The sequence below is a fragment of the Poeciliopsis prolifica genome, unplaced genomic scaffold (genome assembly GCF_027474105.1).
Source record: "Poeciliopsis prolifica strain line A6 unplaced genomic scaffold, Auburn_PproV2 SCAFFOLD124, whole genome shotgun sequence".
NCBI classification, from domain to species: domain Eukaryota; kingdom Metazoa; phylum Chordata; class Actinopteri; order Cyprinodontiformes; family Poeciliidae; genus Poeciliopsis; species Poeciliopsis prolifica.
The window spans coordinates 394,616-415,428 of NW_026562499.1; the positions used below are offsets into that span (position 1 = coordinate 394,616).

The window sequence follows — 20,813 nt, forward strand, 5'->3', positions numbered from 1 at the left end:
GTTAAGTGTGTTGCCGGGCAGATTTCACAGATTCAGGTGAAATCCTCATTTTAACCCAGAACAGGAGGTCTCACTCTGAGGTAAAAACCTAGCACCTGTCCAGGTGGGAGGCCACGCCCACCAGTTCACACACAGTGACACTGAGCCGACAGGTTAGAAAACTTTGAAAATTTGATCAAATTAAAAAAATTTCACATAAATTATATTAAAAACATTTATTACAAATAATCAGTTTTTCTATCAAATTAAAGCTGAATAATTTCAGAAAGAAAACAATCTGAAGAAATAAGAAAAAAAAGAAATCGGCTTCAAACGTCTGCGTGGAGAGCAGCTAAAAACGCCAGGAGATGAGCTCTGATTGGATGCCTCCTTGCTGAAGGTCGTCGGCTCCCAGCTACAGGTCAGCTGGAGGTCATGGCGGCGGCCACCACCTCCCTCAGTAGCACCCCAGTGCTGTGACCTTGTCCTCCAGCTGATCTTTCTTCTTCTCTGCCTGTTTCTGCCGCAGCTCTGTAACCTGCAGCGCCGCCAGCAGCTGCGCATTCTGCAGGTGCAGCTCCTTCAGCGCGCCGCTCATCTTGTTGCTCCGCTCCATCTGGACAGAACCAAAGGTCAGAACCCGAGGTCAGAATGGGCTGGCGAGTGGCCGCCAACAGAATCACAGACTCACCTGCTCCTTCAGCTGCTGCACGTTGTCCTGCAGCACGCCGCGCAGCACCTTGACCTGCGCTTCCAGCCCCGAGGCCCGCTGCTGCAGCGCCGCCGCCGTTTTGTCGAACTGTTCCTGAAGGCAGCACAGAAGCAGTCAGAACCAGAACCTGTACAGCTGGGCCGGTTCTGGTTCTGAACCCACCTGCTTCAGACTGGCCTGGGATCTGCTCTGCTTCAGCTGCAGCTCCAGCTGCGCCTGTCGCTGCTGGCTCCGTCCCCGCTCTGCCTGCAGCTCCGCCTGCAGCTGCTCAAGCAGCTGCCTGCTGCCCGCATGCTCCTGCAGCCGCCGCAGCTGCTGCGCCTTTGCCACGCCTAATTCCGCATCCACCCGCTGCGCCTGCAAACACACACATGGGTTCTGACCCGGTTCTGACTCTGTTCTTCTGCTCTAGGTGAGGTGGAGCAGCAACTTTGCTAAAATCGCTTGTTGTTTAAATCTAGATGGTCTTTAATCAGATCATCACAAACTTTATGATCTGATGGTGTTAGCCTGCCTGCTAGCTCAGAACGTTAGCTCAGACCGTTAGCCTGACTCCTAGCTCAGAACGTTAGCTCAGACCGTTAGCCTGCCTGCTAGCTCAGAACATTAGCCTGACAGATAGCTCAGAACATTAGCTTAATTAGCCTGACTCCTCGCTCAGAACGTTAGCCTGACTCCTAGCTCAGAACGTTAGCTCAGACCGTTAGCCTGACTGCTAGCTCAGAACATTAGCTCAGATCGTTAGCCTGACTGCTAGCCCAGAACATTAGCTCAGACCGTTAGCCAGACTCCTAGCTCAGAACGTTAGCTCACCGTTAGCCTGACTGCTAGCTCAGAACATTAGCTCAGACCGTTAGCCTGAGGACGTTAGCTTCTCTCTGTGAATCACTCAGAGGATTCACCGTCTCCTGACCTTATGCTGATGGACTCTCTGCTCTCTCTTATCTGATTCTGGTCCGGTTCTAACCCAATTCCTGTCCGGTTCTGACCTGCTCCTCTGCCTGTGTCCGCGCCGTCTCCGCCTGGTCCAGTCTGGACTTCAGGTTCTGCTCCTGGTTCAGGCACGTCATCATGGGTCCAGTCTGGACCCGGTTCTACAGGTTCCAGACTGGACCTGTGGTTAATCGTGAAGCCCCGCCCCCTGGTACCTGGTGCTGCAGCTCCTGGTTCCGGACTGTCAGTTTGTGGGTGTGCAGGTTCTGCTGCAGCTCTGCTTTCTCCTCCATCAACCTCTGGGCCTCAGCCTGTTGCTCCTCCACCCTGCAGCCAAGAAATCCAATCTGAACCGGGTCAGAATCAGTCAGAATCGGGTCAATCATAAAGGCTGCAGAAGAGCTCACCTTACTGAGTGCTTCCCTCAGCTTCCTGTGGAGTTCCGACACTTCCTGGGCACAGCCCCGCTTCTCCTGCGTGGCGGCCAGCAGCTGGCAGCGCAGCAGCTCCATCTCAGCCTGCAGGGCGGCGACATGCTGCTGCACCTGCTGCTGCACCTGCTGCTGCACCTGCTCCACCTGCAGGACAAGAAGCTGCAGCTACAGCCTGACTCCAGCAGGGGGAGATGCTCTAATCCCTGTTAATGTTGGACTGGACAGAATGGCTGATCTTGATCATTAGACTTTAGGTCAAACTCATATTTATTACTGTTATTATGAAGCATTTCTTTGACTTCACTGAAGAACCATCCTGTCATCTTTCACTGCTGATTGAAAACATCGAGTTAAATGAGAATTATTTAGTTACACAATGACACGATTCTGAAATCGTGTCATTGTGTAACTATGACACGAAGCTTCTGGAACAGAAGCTCTTAGCAGTTCTATTGCTCATACTACAGGGGCGTGTCTCTCATCATAAGGGCGTGTCTCTCATCATAAGGGCGTGACTCTCATAGGTACGTGTCTCATCAAAGGGGCGTGACTCTCATCATAGGGGCGTGTCTTACTGTGAGGTGTGTTGTGCCCGCCGGCTGCATATCTTACGTTGCATTTCTGCTGCTGCTGGTCTTTCTGCAGATCCTCCCTCTCCTCCTCCACCTTCTGTAGCTCCGCCCTCACCCGCTAAGCTCCGCCTTCACATTGCTGAGGTCCGCCTCCAGCTGCCTCACCTGAAACAACAGCACCCGTCAGCACCAACAGCTTTTACCTTTGAACTCTGCCCTATCCGCCAAACTCACAGCAGCCCCCTCCTCTTCCTGTTCCTTGGTAACGGTTGCTAGGCGCTCCCGCAGCATCAGCACCGTCTCCTGCTCGCTATGGAGACGGTTGCTAAGGTTGCTGTTGTCACTGCTGAGCTGCAGGTTCCTGCCACTCAGGTCCAGAACCTCCTCACGGTACCGGGAGTTCTGCAGCGGGAGAAGGCGGGTCAGGAGTCTGGAGGCCGGTTCTGGACCACCTCCGACACCAGAACCTGCAGATTCTGGACCAACACCGACCGGGACCAGGAGGTTCTGATGCCTCCCAGCTCAGAAGAACATAGTAAAGTTCTCTGTTGCCTCACTGGGAGCCTCCAGAAACCTTTATTGTGAAAGTCTGACAGTCTGGCTGCACTTGCGGGCCGGGTCAGAACCTCTCTGTGGAGCCGCTCCTCCTCCTCTCTGCTCCTCTCCTGCTCCTCCTCCACCTCTTGCTGCCTCCTCCTGTTAGCAGAACAGCGGACCGGGTCAGACTCATCCAGAACCGGTAGCAGGTCAGAACCCAGACCTGGAGCCGGACTCACCTCCTCTTCTCAGACTCATCCTCCAGGTTCTGGACCGTCTGCTGCAGAACCTTCAGCCTCTCCTGCAGAGCCGCATTCTCCGACCGGACCGCCTCCAGCTGTGCCCTGCAGGACAGAACCCAACAGAACCAGAAGATACACAACCTGAACCGGAACCAGAACCGGAACCGAGCAGTTAGTTCACATAGAAGGACCTGATTGGTCCATGAAATTCATGCAGTTAAGAGTATTGGCTGGTTAGAGATGGAGCCGTGCGTTTCTGATTGGCCGGTTAGAGATGGAGCCGTGCGTTCTGATTGGCCGGTTAGAGATGGAGCCGTGCGTTCTGATTGGCCGGATAGAGATGGAGCCGTGCGTTCTGATTGGCCGGTTAGAGATGAAGCCGTGCGTTCTGATTGGCCGGTTAGAGATGGAGCCGTGCGTTCTGATTGGCCGTACAGACCTGCTCCAGTCCACTTTCGCTGACAAACCTGTGAGGTCCGGTCTGGTTGGCCTGGTCCTCCCAGTCGGTCCGGACCTCCAGCTCCAGAACCAGGTTCTCCAACTCCACCAGTTGCCGGGCCAGCCTCCTCTTCTCTGTGTCAAAGTTCTGTTGGGTTCTGCTCAGCTGGTTCTGGGAGTCCAGCAGGGCCCGTTGCAGCTCCGAGGTTCTGGAGGTGGCGCTGAGAGAGCACAGCTCCTCCTCCATCTCCACGATCTGGAGGACAGCTGGTCCACCAGAACCATGTAGGTTCTGTTCTCCTGGCCCAACCAGGTCGCCTCCTCCTGCAGCAGGGAGGTCCGGTTCTGCTCCTCCTGCAGCGCTTCCCTCAGCGCCATCTCAACGCTCCTGATCCGGTTTAGGGAGTCCGACCCGGTTCTGAGGAGCAGAACTGCCTGCTGCCACTGGCTCCGCCCCCTCCAAGCCAGCCTGCGATTGGCCGGACCATGGGGCCGCTTCTTCCCTCCTGCTCACAGCGGCAGCTCGGCTGTGATTGGCTGCGGGACGCTTTGTGACGCCAGTCTGTGATTGGCCCACTTACCTGATGCGCATCACTTCCTGCTGTGCGTGCAGCTTAAGCTCCGCCTCCAGCTGCTCCTTCTCGGCGCTCAGCTTCTGCACCAGGTTGCTGATCTCTCTGGCGTAGTTCTGCTCCAGCTCGGCCCGCTCTCGCTGCACCCTGAACAGAACCGGAACCGGGTCACTGTAGCGTTCTGACCCGGCAGAACCCACAGGAACCAGCAGGCGGCAGACCTGCGCTGCTCCTCAGCGGTAAGCCCCGCCCCCTGCTGGTTCTGGAGGCGGGTCAGCGCCTCCTTCAGCTGCTGCTCCACCTGGACCTTCTGCTCCTCCAGCTCACTGATCTCCACCTGATGAAGAAACAACATCATCATCCTCAGCAGCAGCTGGACCTCTGGTTCTGGTTCTGGTCTGGCTCACCTTGAAGGCCTGGCAGATGTCCTTCCTTTCCACCTCCATGTTCTGCTTCATCATGTCCAGCTGCCGCTCGTAGTAGTTCATCTGAGGGAGAGGAGGACGAAAAGTAAGAGGTTCTGCTGGACCAGAACCGGTACCATCGAGCCATCAGCAGAACCGGTACCTGGGTCTCCAGCTGGATGTGCAGCTGCTGCAGCTCCTCCTGGTGGCTCTCCTTCAGCTGCTGCAGCGCCAGCTCCGACTGGATGCTCCTCATGTCCGGGTCGCCTGGGGAGGAGAGACCGGGTCAGAACCAGAACCAGAACCAAACCCAGAAGAGAACAGGAACTCACTGAGAGACATGGTGCCGCTCACACACACACACACACTCTGCTGCTCTGCAGGTGTGTGTTAGTGGGCGGGGCTTAGCCAGACCTGCAGGTTCTGGCAGCCTGTGACTCAGCGGCTCGGTCCGGCCCGTTCTCCCGGTTCCAAAGCTTCCAGAACCTTCCCCCATAGAACCTGGCTGACGGCTCTTATTGTGAAGGGAAGGCAGTGGTTGCTATGGTGATTCTGTCCCACAACATCGTTCATGATTGGACAAAAATCTGAGCCTGAAAGCATCAGAACCTTCTGGTTCCTCATGATTCTGGGTCAACAGAACCTCCAGGTCCAGACCCTCCGGAACCAACCAGAACCGATCAGAACCAGACCCACTTAGAGGGAGAGAAACAAGCACCTCTCTGATTGGACAGAAACCAGGAGAGAGGAACTCCTCAAGTCCAGAAGGTTCTGAATTTGATCGGGTCAGAACCATAACCGGGTCGGGTAAAGTTCTAGTTCCTTCATCAGCCAATCAGAGAGCAGAAAACAGGTTCTGGTTCTGACCCGGCCAGGCTGCTGTGGTACCTGCTGCGTCGCGCTGGCTGCCGGCGCCCCCTGGTGGCCTGGAGGACCTTCTGCTGCTCCTCCGGGCCTCCAGCAGCTCTGAGCTCAGCTCGTCGTTTCTGTCCTGCAGCTCCTGAACGCACCACGGACAGACAGGTGAGCGTCCTGCTGGGCTCTGAAGTTCTGCCGGGTCTGACCGATACTGGACCTACCCTGCACTGGCGCTGGGACTCTCTGAGCAGCTCACAGAACCGTTCCTCATGGCTCAGGCCGGCGCCGGCCGGGTCCAAACCACCGAGCTGTCAGAACATTGAGAGCAGAGCAGTCAGCGGAGCGGCCCAGCGGTTCTGATCCGTTCGCAGCAGAGACACGGGCTCATCAAACATTCATCAGGAGAGTTGGAAACGAAACCGGACCCGGCTGGGTTTCACTAACACCCGGCCCGGAGCACCTGGACTGGAGCACCAGACCGGGTCGGGGCAGGCCGGTTCTGGTCACCTTGTGTAGCAGCAACTGGTCCAGATCCATCTGCAACCTCTGAACAGAACCATCTGCTTCCCTCAGCGCCGACTGCAAGGCGCAGAGGTCCTGCTGCTGGCGCTGCTTCTCCTGGGCACAGAACCAGCAGATCTGGGTCAGAACCAGCAAAACTGGGTCAGAACCAGCAGAACTGGGTCAAAACCAGCAGAACCAACCTGTGCGACGGCATCCAGCTCCTCCTGAAGCTCCGCCTCCTTGGCCCGCAGCAGCTGCAGCTCCTGCAGCAGCGCGCTGCGCTCTCGCTCGCCCTGCTGCAGCAGCGCCTCGCTCTCCTGCTCCGCTTGCAGCCGCAGCGCCGCAGCTCGGCGCCTGAAGTCCGACTCCAGATCCCTGTTGGGTCAGAACGGGTCCATCAGAACCGACCTTGTCTCCCGCACACACTTTATGGGTCAGAACTTTACAGAACCTCCTCTGACCCGTCCGGCTCCAGAACCGAGTCCTACCTGATCCGGTTCTGGTTGAGCGCCTCCATGCTGGCGTGCCGGTCGTCCGCCTCCCGGACAAGCTGCAGGTTCTGCTGGTCGGCCCGGTCCAGATCGGACCTCAACTTGTCCCGCTCCCTGCTGGCCTGCTCCAACGCCTCCCTGGAAGACAGGAGGCGTCAGAACCGGGTCCGGGCGGGCCAACTCGGGCCAGCCGGTTCTGGAGCCTACTGCAGGTGCTGGATCTCAGTCCTGTAGGAGATGAGCGCCGCCTGGTGGACAGAGTTAGAGCTCAGCAGCAGCTCGTTGTCCAGAACCAGGGTCAGGTCCGATAGGCTGAGCCGCTCCTCCAGGGGAAGTCCAGGCTCTGCACACACACACACCACACACACACACACACACACACACACACACACACACACACACCACACACACACACACACACACACACACACACACACACACACACACACACAGCTTTACAGAACCAGACCTACCAGCAAGGGGCGCTGCTCAGACTAATGCTGCAGATTGAAGGTTCTGGATGCAGGTTTGTCCAGCTGACAATCGATTATTGGGTCGAGTTTATTTGATTTATTGGTAAATCCTGATCAGATCATCATGGTGGGACCTTTAACCTTCACACTGACTGATGCCGTTAGCCTGAATGTAGCTTCAGCGCTAGCTCAGACCGTTAGTTTCAATTCTAGCTTCGAAGCCTGAGCTAGCTTCTTCGTTAACGACCTAGCTCACAAAGCTTGAAGCTAACATGCATGATGAAGGCTGGTGATGTTGACCAATTTGCTCTCGTCGTATTGAACGTTTGTCTTATTGAAGTTTTTCTAGGATTTTAGAGAAGAGAGACAGGCATGTAATTAGTGACTATTGCCAGTTAGCAAAGATCAAATCCATGATTTAATTAATCATGGATTTTCATTTTGTTGGGAAACGATAAATTACAAACGTAAGTGTTTAGAGATTCCCTCATCACCATTTTAATGGTTTTCATGTGAGATCATCCATCAGTGGAGGCTTTACCTTTACATTCATTCACAATATCACAATATCTCTAATTGAGGTTCAGATACATAATTTAGATGAGTTGCTGTTTTTATTGCAGTTATTTTTTCAGCTAAGTGAGCTCCCATATTCACAAAATAACTATTGAATTGATCTACATTCTTTATATTTGTAATATTCTGGTCATTATCTAAAAAATACTGTGGATAATTGTTAAATTTAGATGTTTTCCTGATAACACTATTTAAAATGTTCAATGTCGCCTTAGTATTTTTATTACTGTCCAATGATTTATAGTAATATTCTTTTTTACATGGCCTTATAATATTTGTTAACTCATTTTTATTATCTTATATTTGTTGTCTGTACCAGAGTGTATGTTTTATAAATTCGCTAAAACGTTTGGTTTTCTTTTTAAATTTTTTGTTTCCTTTTGTAGCCTGGCGACCTGTCCAGGTGACCCCGCCTCTCCTGACCCGTCTCCCGCCCCACTAGGGTCAAGGCTGAACAGACAATGGATGGATGTTCCTTTTGTAATCCACTGCTCATTTTTCTGCTTTTCATTTTATTTTCCTTAACTAGACAGTTTTTGTCATATAGTAATTTAAATATTCTTAAATTCTTCATAGGGTGAATTCACATCATTCTCTCTATAAATTAATCTCTGTTCATGAGTCACCAAACCAGCTTTTAGTGCCTTCAGTGAATCTTCTAACTGAACCGTCTGTATGATTTGATGTTTTGATCAGTTTTGTTGCAGTTACAGTCATAAACTGTGAATACTGCTAAATGCCAACAGGCCGTCACAAACTCTAAAAACGCAGCGAGTCGCCTCATTCGCTCGCTGAACGCCTTCTGCTTATCAGCCTTCTGTGTCATCCACAGCTTTCTCTGTAAACTGCAGGCTGGATTTAATCTCATGCACTTCTCTTGTCAGCTCATGCAATAAATCACAGATCCATAGCCGATAAATCGCAAATCCATAGCCGATAAATCGCAGATCCATAGCCGATAAATCGCAGATCCATAGCCGATAAATCACAGATCCATAGCCGATAAATCACAGATCCATAGCCGATAAATCGCAGATCCATAGCCGATAAATCGCAGATCCATAGCCGATAAATCACAGATCCATAGCCGATAAATCGCAGATCCATAGCCGATAAATCGCAGATCCATAGCCGATAAATCACATCCATAGCCGATAAATCGCAGATCCATAGCCGATAAATCGCAGATCCATAGCCGATAAATCACAGATCCATAGCCGATAAATCACAGATCCATAGCCGATAAATCACAGATCCATAGCTGATCTTTCTCTGATCTAGGACAGAACATCTGCATCATGTTGGTCTGAAGGGAACAGCAGTAAACTGGTTTAGTCCCATCTGTCCCACTGATCCCAGTTTGTTCCTGAATGATAAACGTTCTTCAGACTGCTGGGTTACTGGTGGAGTCACACTGGGCTCTGGCTCGGCCCAGTTCAGCAGATAGGATCAAAGCTGGTGATACTCAGATATCCAGAAATTCAGATTAGTCTAATCTGTCAAGATTACAGACAGGAAATGAAAACCTGCTGCCAGTTTTAGACTGTTTATCAGATTATTATTATTATTATTGTTTTTCTGTTATTTGTTGTTGACAATGAGTCTAGAGATGTTTCATAATAATAAAGACACCCTGAATATTTGTGGTGTTAAACCTTCCTGACCTGCTGGCCGGGGTCATCCTGAGCTCCTCCTGTAGTCATGATGCTACCGGCTGCTGCAGGACGACCTGGCCTCTCCCCTCTCCTTCTTCTTCTATACTCTCCAGTTTGCACCGTTTGCTGTCATTGTAACTTTTTATTTCCTGTTATTTCTGTCCATGGCAGCTCTGGGTTCTGATTGGCTGATTCTTTCCTGGAGGCGGCTGACATGCTGATCGCTCTCCCTCTCCTGCTGTTTCTACTTTCATGAACATCAGAAATGATCCAACATCAGTTCATCTGACCCGGTTCTGGTTCTGCTGTGTGTTCTCTAACCTCCAGCTGATCACCGACTGTCTTCATTAAATGTAACAAATATATAAAGTTATTTACCCAGAACATACATGAAAAACTAAAGAAAAGCATCTAGAAGAATGACCTTCTATTCTATTAGCATTTTCTAGATCTAATTATCAGCATCAGTTCAGCAGTGAAGTTTTCCAAATCAACCATGGATGAATATAGGACACCTCTGGTACCGACCCGACCCGGTCTGACTAGAATGCGAGTGATGAGGTTCTGAGGTAATATGTTGTGCGGTGATCAGGCCAGCAAGCAACCAGAACAGAACCAGACAGAGTGTTGTGGGACTCCTCTTCTTCTGATTCCGGTGTAATCCAACAGAACCGGGTCTGGACCCACCTGCAGGATCTGGTGGCTGTTCCTGATGCCCGCCTCGGCCCACAGTGCCGCCACGCGCTCTGGGCTGGTGCCACCCGCCCGTCGTCCAGCCGGGTCAGAACCCTGGGGCCCACAGTGGCTGTCAGCAGGGAGCGGACCGGGCCGTCCGGTACCAGCTGCTGGTTCTGGATGGAGAGACAGGAAGGGATAAAATCTGCTAATCTGGATTCCTGATTCCTGACCCGCCCGATTGAATCCAACTGATTTTACAGAACCCATTTGAATCGACGGCCACCATTAGGAGAACCACTAGTTCTGGTTCTGGGCCCAGATACACCTGACTCTTGTCCATGCCGACCCATTGGGTCACAGCCCGGTTCTGCAGAACATCACAGACTGCAGCTGCCTGAGGAGAAAACACCTGTTCACCTGCAGCTCTCCTTCTGACCCCGCCCAGCTGCTCACACTGCTAGCTGCTGATTGGTCAGCAGGCGGTGCTGCCTTCAGGAGCATCGGGTCAAACTGTACCACAGTGAAACATTTATATCTCTTAACCGGGTTAGAGAGGTTCTGGATCAGCAATCTAAACCGGACCAGAACTTTAGTCTAACGGGCTCTTTGCAGGTCAGCTTCCGCGTTTGGGGAAAAGCGGCTCGGTCGTTTCCAGTCTGATGAAAATGTCATTTTACACTCGGCGCTTCAGCGCTTGTCAAAGCTGACAGTTAATGATGAACATCGATCCGAAGCCCCAACAATAAGCTGGAGGAAGGTTTTAAGATGTCTGCCTCGTGACACATTCACAGATACGAAGGTGAGTTTTACTTTCCTTAAACTTTGTGGCTAACATTAGCTGTCACTAATCTGTGCAGCCATCTGATTGGTGGAGCCGCAGGAGGAGCTGCAGCAGGGCCGTAACACAGAGGGGGCTGCAAGGGGGCTCTAAACTCCTATCTAGAGTTTTACAGACTATTGTGGAACAAAGAAAAACATGCAAAAATTACTCAAGGTGTTTTTGTTAAACGATTAATTCTTCAGTTTCAGATTGTTTAATGGTTCAACATCAACAATGTTTAGGAAAAATTGTTGATGTTTATAAAATAAATGGCGATAACACAAGTATTGGTAAAACTGTAATTTTACATTGATTGGAGGAAGGTTGTTGTCAGCAGATGCTGAAAGTAACTAAAAAGTTACTAAAAAAAATGTAATTAGATTATTGAATCAAGTAGTCAGTAATCTAAGTTAATTTTTCAAGGAGTAATTAGTAATCGGATTAAAGTTTCTTTTTCAAATTAACTATGACATCAGTGATTATCAGTAATAATAAAAATAGTTATTCTAACAGAAATGGGAAAAATGACCCTGGTTAGAATTATAAATGCTTTTCTAAATAAAGTTTTATATTATTGCTTTTCATGCTGTAATTGATGGAGGTCTGTTATTTATAATAAAACTTTATTTTCAGTGTAGACTTTTTTCTACTTCTATCATTAATAAAGTCTTAATTTAAAAAAATCCTCAATATTGCTCAGCATGGCTGCTGTTGTTTCAGTCGAAGTCTTTATTTCAGGTCGTTGTTAAAACAAAGACCTGAGTTTATTTTCAATTCCTCGTGTCTGAACAGAATATTCTTAGAAGATAATTTTACCCAGAGTGGCGCCCTCTGCAGGTCAGCTGACCGGATAGGGGTGGAGCTTAGTGTGGGGGCGGAGCTCCACAGAACCTTCCTGATGGTAACCCGTCCATCCTGGTTAGCATCCAGGTTAGCATCTAATCTCTGGAGCAGAGCGTCCTGCAGACACAGTGGGATCATCAGGACTGGTTCAGCTGGTTCTGGTTCTGGGTCTGGAGGTCCAGCTACCTGCAGTTCCAGGTGATCACACACTGCAGCCACATCACATCCTGCTGCTCTTCCTCCTACGTCCTGCTGCTGATCTGCTGCAGAGAGGGCAGCAATTAAAGCTGCATTGTGTAACTTTTATAGAAAATGTTTTTCCGTATCGGTTTAATCCAGGGGTGGGCACTCCTGGTCCTCGAGGGCCGGTCTCCTGCAACTTTTAGATGTATCTCTACTTCAACACACCTGACTCAAATAATGAGGTTATTAGCGAGGCTCTGGAGAACTTGATTGCATTTAGGAGGTGATTCAGCTATTGGATTCAGGTGTGTTGGACCAGGGAGACAACCAAGAGTTGCAGGACACCGGCCCTCGAGGACCAGGAGTGCCCACCCCTGGTTTAACCCGTCACCAGTTTGTCAAGAGACAGATCGATCTTTGCCTTCCCATTGCTAAATAGAAACAACCAATCAGAGCCAGGAGTTGTGTCTTAGTGCTGTCAACCGTCCTCACTTTGCACAGGCTATGCTAGCTAGGTATAGCTAGCATAGCCTGTTATGAATGCTAAGGCTAGTTCGTAAGCATGAATGCAGATAAACAGTTGTTTCTCCACCATTCACACATTTAGCAGCGAGTACATGAGGGTGACTGGCAGTCCTAAGCCCTGCCTCTTGGCTCTGATTGGTTGTTTTTGATGCATTTCTTCAGATGGATCGATCTGTTCTCATTACAATCCGTCACAATATGGAGACAGTTTTAGCTAATATGGAAAACACTGCAGCTTTAGGTCAGAACCTCAGACCCGGTTCTGGTTCCGATTTCTGATGCAGACTACCTTTATTGTGAAAGAGCTGCTGGTCCACCCTGCTGCTTCCTGTCTCTTCATCAGATTTCAGGCTCTGCAGAGAAAGCATGCAGCTGAGAGGAATCAGTGTGTGTTCAGTGTGTGTGTGTTCAGTGTGTGTTCAGAGTGTGTGTGTGTTCAGTGTGTGTGTGTTCAGAGTGTGTGTGTGTTCAGAGTGTGTGTGTTCAGTGTGTGTTCAGTGTGTGTGTGTTCAGAGTGTGTGTTCAGTGTGTGTGTTCAGTGTGTGTGTGTGTTCAGAGTGTGTGTGTGTTCAGAGTGTGTGTGTTCAGTGTGTTCAGTGTGTTCAGAGTGTGTGTTCAGTGTGTGTGTTCAGTGTGTGTGTTCAGTGTGTGTGTGTTCAGTGTGTGTGTTCAGTGTGTGTGTTCAGTGTGTGTGTCAGTGTGTGTGTTCAGTGTGTGTTTCAGATTGTGTGTTCAGATTGTGTGTTCAGTGTGTGTGTGTTCAGTGTGTGTGTGTTCAGATTGTGTGTTCAGTGTGTTCAGTGTGTGTGTGTTCAGAGTGTGTGTTCAGTGTGTGTGTTCAGTGTGTGTGTGTTCAGTGTGTGTGTTCAGTGTGTGTTCAGTGTGTGTGTTCAGTGTGTGTGTTCAGTGTGTGTGTTCAGTGTGTGTGTTCAGATTGTGTGTTCAGTGTGTGTGTGTCAGTGTGTGTGTGTTCAGAGTGTGTGTTCAGTGTGTGTGTGTTCAGTGTGTGTGTGTTCAGAGTGTGTGTTCAGTGTGTGTGTGTTCAGTGTGTGTGTGTTCAGAGTGTGTGTTCAGTGTGTGTGTTCAGTGTGTGTGTTCAGAGTGTGTGTTCAGTGTGTGTGTTCAGTGTGTGTGTGTTCAGTGTGTGTGTGTTCAGAGTGTGTTCAGTGTGTGTGTGTTCAGAGTGTGTGTTCAGTGTGTGTGTGTTCAGTGTGTGTGTGTTCAGAGTGTGTGTTCAGTGTGTGTGTTCAGTGTGTGTGTGTCAGTGTGTGTGTTCAGTGTGTGTGTTCAGAGTGTGTGTGTTCAGTGTGTGTGTGTTCAGTGTGTGTGTGTTCAGTGTGTGTGTGTTCAGAGTGTGTGTTCAGTGTGTGTGTGTTCAGAGTGTAGTGTGTGTGTTCAGAGTGTGTGTTCAGTGTGTGTGTTCAGAGTGTGTGTTCAGTGTGTGTGTTCAGTGTGTGTGTGTGTTCAGTGTGTGTGTTCAGAGTGTGTGTGTGTTCAGAGTGTGTGTGTTCAGTGTGTGTTCAGTGTGTGTGTGTTCAGAGTGTGTGTTCAGTGTGTGTGTTCAGTGTGTGTGTTCAGTGTGTGTGTTCAGTGTGTGTGTTCAGTGTGTGTGTGTTCAGTGTGTGTGTGTTCAGAGTGTGTGTTCAGTGTGTGTGTGTTCAGTGTGTGTGTGTTCAGAGTGTGTGTTCAGTGTGTGTGTTTCAGTGTGTGTGTGTTCAGAGTGTGTGTTCAGTGTGTGTGTTCAGTGTGTGTGTTCAGAGTGTGTGTTCAGTGTGTGTGTGTTCAGTGTGTGTGTGTTCAGAGTGTGTGTTCAGTGTGTGTGTTCAGTGTGTGTGTTCAGTGTGTGTGTTCAGTGTGTGTGTTCAGAGTGTGTGTGTTCAGTGTGTGTGTTCAGTGTGTGTGTGTTCAGTGTGTGTGTGTTTCAGAGTGTGTGTTCAGTGTGTGTGTTCAGAGTGTGTGTTCAGTGAGTGTGTGTTCAGAGTGTAGTGTGTGTGTTCAGAGTGTGTGTTCAGTGTGTGTGTGTTCAGAGTGTGTGTTTCAGTGTGTGTTCAGTGAGTGTGTGTTCAGAGTGTAGTGTGTGTGTTCAGTGTGTGTGTGTTCAGTGTGTGTGTGTTCAGTGTGTGTGTTCAGAGTGTGTGTTCAGTGTGTGTGTTCAGTGTGTGTGTGTTCAGTGTGTGTGTTCAGAGTGTGTGTTCAGTGTGTGTGTGTTCAGAGTGTGTGTTCAGTGTGTGTGTTCAGTGTGTGTGTGTTCAGAGTGTAGTGTGTGTTCAGTGTGTGTGTGTTCAGTGTGTGTGTTCAGTGTGTGTGTGTTCAGTGTGTGTGTGTGTTCAGAGTGTGTGTTCAGTGTGTGTGTTCAGAGTGTGTGTTCAGTGTGTGTGTTCAGTGTGTGTGTTTCAGAGTGTAGTGTGTGTGTTCAGAGTGTGTTCAGTGTGTGTGTGTTCAGAGTGTGTGTTCAGTGTGTGAGTCCCAGCAGCAGTATAAACTGTAATCATAAGGAATTCCTGAGCAGATTTAGTTCTGCTGGATGAACAGCGACTTGGACGAACACACACACACACACACACACACACACACACACACACACACACACACACACACACTGCTGAGAGAATTTGATCTGGTTCTGGTCCGGTTCTACAGCAGCTGATCCTGGTTCAGATTAAAGTCTGAGTAGAGATGCTGCAGCAGAACCGGAACTTTATCTAATGGTCCGATTTCATCTTTACTGACCTACCAACGTGCAATTAAGGACTAAAAGCTGGAATTTGGAGCAGCATATGCCACCTGTAGTAAAAGCATTCACCATCATCACCACTGTGATCAGTTCAGTTGAGCTGCAGGCGCTACGTGTTGCATTGGTTTTAGACGTTTCCTGCTGCAAGGAGCGGCCATATTGAACGCAAAGTCAGCCTTAAGTTTGTGAGTAGGAGGTCCAACTTCAATGGCCTTCCACTAAAAGTTTCCGAGTTCAGACTGTAAATGAAATGCACAAAAAACTAAAGCTAAGGCTAATGCTAATGTCAGGGTCAAGGCTAAGGCTGCCAGAGCAGCTGATCATTCCAGGAGTTCAACCAGGTTCAATAAAAGAAGAATAAAACCTTCTGAAAACAGAAGATTTAGTTTATTCCAGTAGCATGGGTCTCTCCCTGGAGCGGGAAAAATCAGTGTGAGTGTCACTGTTCAGGATTCTTGATCATAGTATTAACTAATCTGCACATTTTTTAAGGGAAAGATCCATTTTCAATAATAGCCTCAATAGCTATTATTGATGCAATAGTAGACTATCTCCAGGGCAACAATAATAACTGCTGGTTCAATTGCAGGTTTATTCAACATTTCAAGGAAAGAGGCGACCGACCGCCACCCACACTGCGTTCTGCTAGAGGCAACATAAGCTAATATAGGCTAACAAAGGTTCACAGCTAACACAGGCTAACAGAGGCTAACACAGGCTAACAGAGGTTAACACAGGCTAACAGAGGCTAACACAGGCTAACAGAGGTTAACACAGGCTAACACAGGCTAACAGAGGTTAACACAGGCTAACAGAGGTTAACACAGGCTAACAGAGGCTAACACAGGCTAACAGAGGTTAACACAGGCTAACAGAGGCTAACACAGGCTAACAGAGGTTAACACAGGCTAACAGAGGCTAACACAGGCTAACAGAGGTTAACACAGGCTAACAGAGGCTAACACAGGCTAACAGAGGTTAACACAGGCTAACAGAGGCTAACACAGGCTAAGAGGTTAACACAGGCTAACAGAGGTTAACACAGGCTAACAGAGGTTAACACAGGCTAACAGAGGTTAACACAGGCTAACAGAGGCTAACAGGCTAACAGAGGCTAATAATAACCTGCTCACCTCCACGCTCTCCAAAGACGTGGACCGTCTCAGTTTGGCCCTGCGGACGCCGGGCGGAGACGAGTCCAGGTTCAGGTCCACGGGTTTGGTTCTGGTTGGGGTCGAGTCCAGGCTGGTACTGGACTGGGTTTCGGGTCGAGAGCGGCGGCCATAACGCTTTGCTCCCTTCACAAACTTTGGCTTTACCTCCTGCGGGACGGCTGCAGGAGGAAGAGGAGGAGGGGGAAGTCATCTGGCTGGGCCAGAACCAGAACCACTGACTACCGGACCCTGCAGTGTCTCACCTGACTCCAGGTAGCTGCTGTCGTCCTCTGAGGTGCTGAAGTCCAGAGAGTGGGACAGAACCACCACCAAGCCATTCTTAAATTCCTCAAAGTTCACCTGGAACACAAAGAACCTGGACTGAGCCCGGCAGAACCCTGCAGAACCAATAGTTCTGGTCCAGTAGAACCGGTTACCCTGCCGTGGTGCCGCTCTCCCAGCAGCGTGTCCAACAGCAGCGGCAGGTGTGCGTCCAGCTGCAGCTTCCTGCTCAGCTCGGTCAGCTCCTCCCGGTCCAGGAAGCCCGTCGCCGTCGAATCGCAGCCGTCAAACTCCGCCCTCAGCTGGGTCACATAGCGGCTAGGCTCCGCCTCCTCCATCTGTGATGCTGTGAGACAACACAGCATCACGCTGTGTTGTCTCACCTGGCGGGAGCAGAGCGCGTCGTCATCTGACCAACAGAGTCACAGCAGGTTCAAACGTCCGGAACCGAGTCGTCCCATGCAGCCTCAGAACCTCCAGAACCCGTGAAGCTTGTGGAGTACCTCAGGGATGAGTCCTGGGTTCTATCAGAGTTCTAACAGTGGGAACCATCAGGGATCAGAACCGGGTTCCATAAAACTCCAGGTCCACAAACAGCAAACACACAGAACCGACCCAAAAAACAAGACCAAAGAAAATACACAGAAAACATCACTTCTTGTCAACAAGACAGAACCACCGAGTCCCAGTAACCGACCACCGAGTCCCAGTAACCGACCACCGAGTCCCAGTAACCGACCACCGAGTCCCAGTAACCGACCACCGAGTCCCAGTAACCGACCACCGAGTCCCAGTAACCGACCACCGAGTCCCAGTAACCGACCACCGAGTCCCAGTAACCGACCACTGAGTCCCAGTAACCGACCAGAGCTGCTTTGTGTGTGAACTCGGTTCTGGTTCTGATAAACGTTTCTTCAGGTTAACAGGAAGTAGTTTCTCTCCACTGTCGCCACGCGCTTGCTCCAGAGGAACTGGGCTTCCTGACAGAAAAGTTTGGACCAGTTGGTGTTTTGAACAGGACCAGATTGGACCGAACTTCCTCAGCTACAGAACCAGCATCGTAGCTAGCCTTCAAATTAAAGTCTTAATTTCATGCCCGGTTCTAATGACCTGGTTCTGTTCCAGCGGTTCCAAAAGTCCTGAAGTCAGAATGAATCCATCTGTTGTGCGAGTTTCAGAATAAAAACCGAGTCCGCTCCTCGGTCCCTCGTCTGTTTCCGGAGAGCCCTCGGCTCTGATCGGAGAGGCTCGCGGGCCGGAGAAGCTTCACCATGGGAACGGAGGCGCGCGCCGCAGGAACAAAAGGCTCGCGAGGCAAACCGAGACAGAAAGTTATGAAGTTTATATCCGCGCCGTTCGCTGCGGCCGGTTCGGACAGCGGAACCATCCGCTAACTGGGACTGACTTACCCACAGAAAGTTCTGCTCCGGTCCGGTCCGAACCTCACGGCTCCTCCATGGAAGAGATACTGGAGCTGAGTCAACCGCTACCGAACCGTTCCCGGAGCTGCTGACCCAGAGAACCGAGACGCGAACTGACCGGAGCAAAAACAAAGTCACAGACACACAAAATCACTTCCGGTTTGATTTCAAAATAAGACACAAAACCACTCCATTTTTCAGCCGATTTCATGGTTTCTTTCTTCTGTCTTTTTCTTGAACTTATCCTCCATCAGTTAATTACCGTAAAATGCTTTAGATGTTTCATTTGCTGCATAATATTATTTGATGTCTTCAGTATCTTCTTACTCCAACAGGTATCACTTTATACCATTTACTTATTACTTACTACATTAGCTACTGTACAGACATAATAAAGTTTAATTTAGTGTATTAAATTAACATATTTGAGCAAGCATTATTTAAAGCAACAAACAGTATTATTGGTATTAACTGAAGATTTACCTCTGGGCTCTCCAGCCAGAACCAGTTTAGCCAGTTAGAATGATGAACTGGTCCTAACGGTTGACTTAATTCAGACATGTCCAAAGTCCGGCCCGGGGGCCAAATGCGGCCCGTGGTCAATTTTCATCCGGCCCGCAGCCTCCGTCATAGAATCAATAACGCCTGGCCGCGTGTAATACATTACTTGCGTGTTCTAAGTGCTGACATCTAGAGGCTCAAATAGGAACAGCAAATTAGTATGTGAGCCCCCCCAATTTTCTAAAATGGCGGCAATTAGCAAAAGGAGGAAAGTTGACTGCGAGGGCCGACGGTTCAAGGATGGGTGGAAATTGGACTATTTCTTCATTGAAATACATAACAACTGTGTTTGCCTCATTTGTAAAGAGACAGTGGCTGTTTTTAAAGAGTTCAATGTGAAGCGACATTATCAAACTAAACATGCTGAGGCACATGACAAGATCACAGGTAATGAACGCAGCGAGAAACTGAAACACCTTGAAGCTAGCTTAATCTCACAGCAGCAATATTTTACAAAAGCTCGAGAGTCAAACGAGAATGCTACAAAGGCTAGTTACGAGGTAGCAGCGCTGATCGCAAAGCATTGCAAACCTTTCACCGTTTCACTAGTGCGCAGCGTCCTGTCCCCGCGCCGCCAAGCCAGAGAGAGGTGTGCTAATCAACATTTATAGTTACTGTCATATTTTAAATGAGCCCTGCACTTGTTGATATGACAATTTCTCTGTTATTGTGTTTAAAAATTCTGTAAATATTAAAGTCCCATTTTGAGATTTTTTTAATGTTTCAAATGTAATTTGCACCCAAGAGTACAATTACTTCTCTTCAACTGTTACAAAAAAGTTAGTGTTAAAAAAGTGAAGTTAAATGAATATTTAATTTCAATTTTCAATGTCAATTGAATTTTGATATGTATGTTTCAAATGAACCAAAACATATGCTTAAGATGGCCGAAATTAAAATAAAAAAGCAAATGTGAAACACACAACAGCTCGCTGAAATGTATTTAAATTAATTGCTGTTATATGTAAAGAACGTCCGCCAAGGTTGGCCCCCTATATTTTTAACACCTCAAATCTGGCTCCCTTTGCAAAAAGTTTGGACACCCCTGACTTAATTGATCAGCTCGCAGAGAATCTTCGCTGCCGAACTGAAAGATTAAAACCCCGGCAGCTTTTATTTTGGCAGGAGAATAACCTGTTCCGGTGTGCTGCTGTCACTGCTGCTGACTTGACGGAATTCTGATCGGTCGGAATTAAACATGGTGCAGAGCACAATTCTTCCGCTGGAGGGCGCTAAAACACAGCAGGTCTGAACTACAGGGGAACAGGGAAGAACTTGGAAGTTTTCTGAAGAAAATGACGTCACCGTTACGGTGTAAAAACACAGGTAGACCAGAGGTCCAGTGCCCATCCGAACCGTGGAGCTGCTGCTGCTGAAACCGCTTTTACATCATTAATATTTGATTCATTTCACCAGGAACCTCAACAGGAGATTTTAGGTTCTTATGGCTGAAGGACCAACATTAGAGGTTCTGCAGGTTCTGAGTCGGCCGGTGGACTGTAGGGTTCTGGTCGGGCTGGAGGAGGATGTGAGGGTAAGGAGCTGCAGTCTGATGAAAACATGAAGCAGGACCGGTTCTGCTGGTCCAATCACATTCTGTTGCTCAGACCACTTCTGGTTCTGCTTTCACTGCTGCCTGTGCGGATTGGTACCATGATGCTTTAACTAGACCATGCATAAAGCGAGGTTCTGGTGGTTCTGATTGTGATTCTGGTAGTTCTGATGGTTCTTGTGGTTTTGTAGGTTCTAATCGGTTCTGGTGGTTCTGAGTTAGAAGAACTGGAGCAGATCTTGAGCTGCGCCTGGTTCTGATCTCCTCTCTGATAGCGCTGCAGGTCCGGTTTGGCCGGTTCTCCTCAGTGAAGCAGAACCTTTGATGCATGATGTTGATGAGGTTCTAGATGAGGAAGATTCAGAACCAGTCAGGATCCTGGAGTTCTGTTTGACGGATCAAACAGGAATCATCAGTTAGAACCGGCTGCATTACAGAGCGGCTGCAATATGGGATGTTTGACCTCCTCCAGTAGAAAGACTCCACTTCTTACATCATGACCTCATGACCTTTCACACCCCCATTATGACACAGGTTTGCAGTTTCCTAATGCTGACTCAGCAGAAAAAAGTGCTGAGTCAGCAGGAGAGCCGCTGATTGGATCAGAACCGATCACTGAGGAGCACAGAGAGAACTGGTAGGAAATAAATTCGGGTTCAGTGAACATGATGCACTGGTTC

General features: G+C 49.2%; 1 protein-coding gene across 1 annotated transcript; it reads right to left on the reverse strand.

The window, feature by feature from the left end:
* Positions 1 to 337: 337 nt before the first annotated feature.
* Positions 338 to 19,242, reverse strand: LOC129355100 (ninein-like protein). The gene is given in 32 exon segments (XM_055024649.1): positions 338 to 445; positions 448 to 595; positions 671 to 784; positions 854 to 1,048; positions 1,681 to 1,740; positions 1,840 to 1,947; positions 2,029 to 2,223; positions 2,659 to 2,750; positions 2,753 to 2,795; positions 2,865 to 3,032; positions 3,257 to 3,326; positions 3,407 to 3,511; positions 4,429 to 4,566; positions 4,641 to 4,756; positions 4,827 to 4,907; positions 4,987 to 5,090; positions 5,712 to 5,823; positions 5,903 to 5,989; positions 6,189 to 6,299; positions 6,386 to 6,560; positions 6,674 to 6,814; positions 6,884 to 7,007; positions 7,010 to 7,019; positions 10,068 to 10,144; positions 10,147 to 10,231; positions 11,695 to 11,838; positions 11,908 to 11,984; positions 12,719 to 12,782; positions 16,297 to 16,496; positions 16,581 to 16,677; positions 16,755 to 16,982; positions 18,009 to 19,242. Coding segments are annotated over 31 exon segments (3,495 nt in total). The 5' UTR covers positions 16,965 to 16,982; positions 18,009 to 19,242; the 3' UTR covers positions 338 to 401.
* Between the last annotated feature and the right edge of the window lie 1,571 nt (positions 19,243 to 20,813).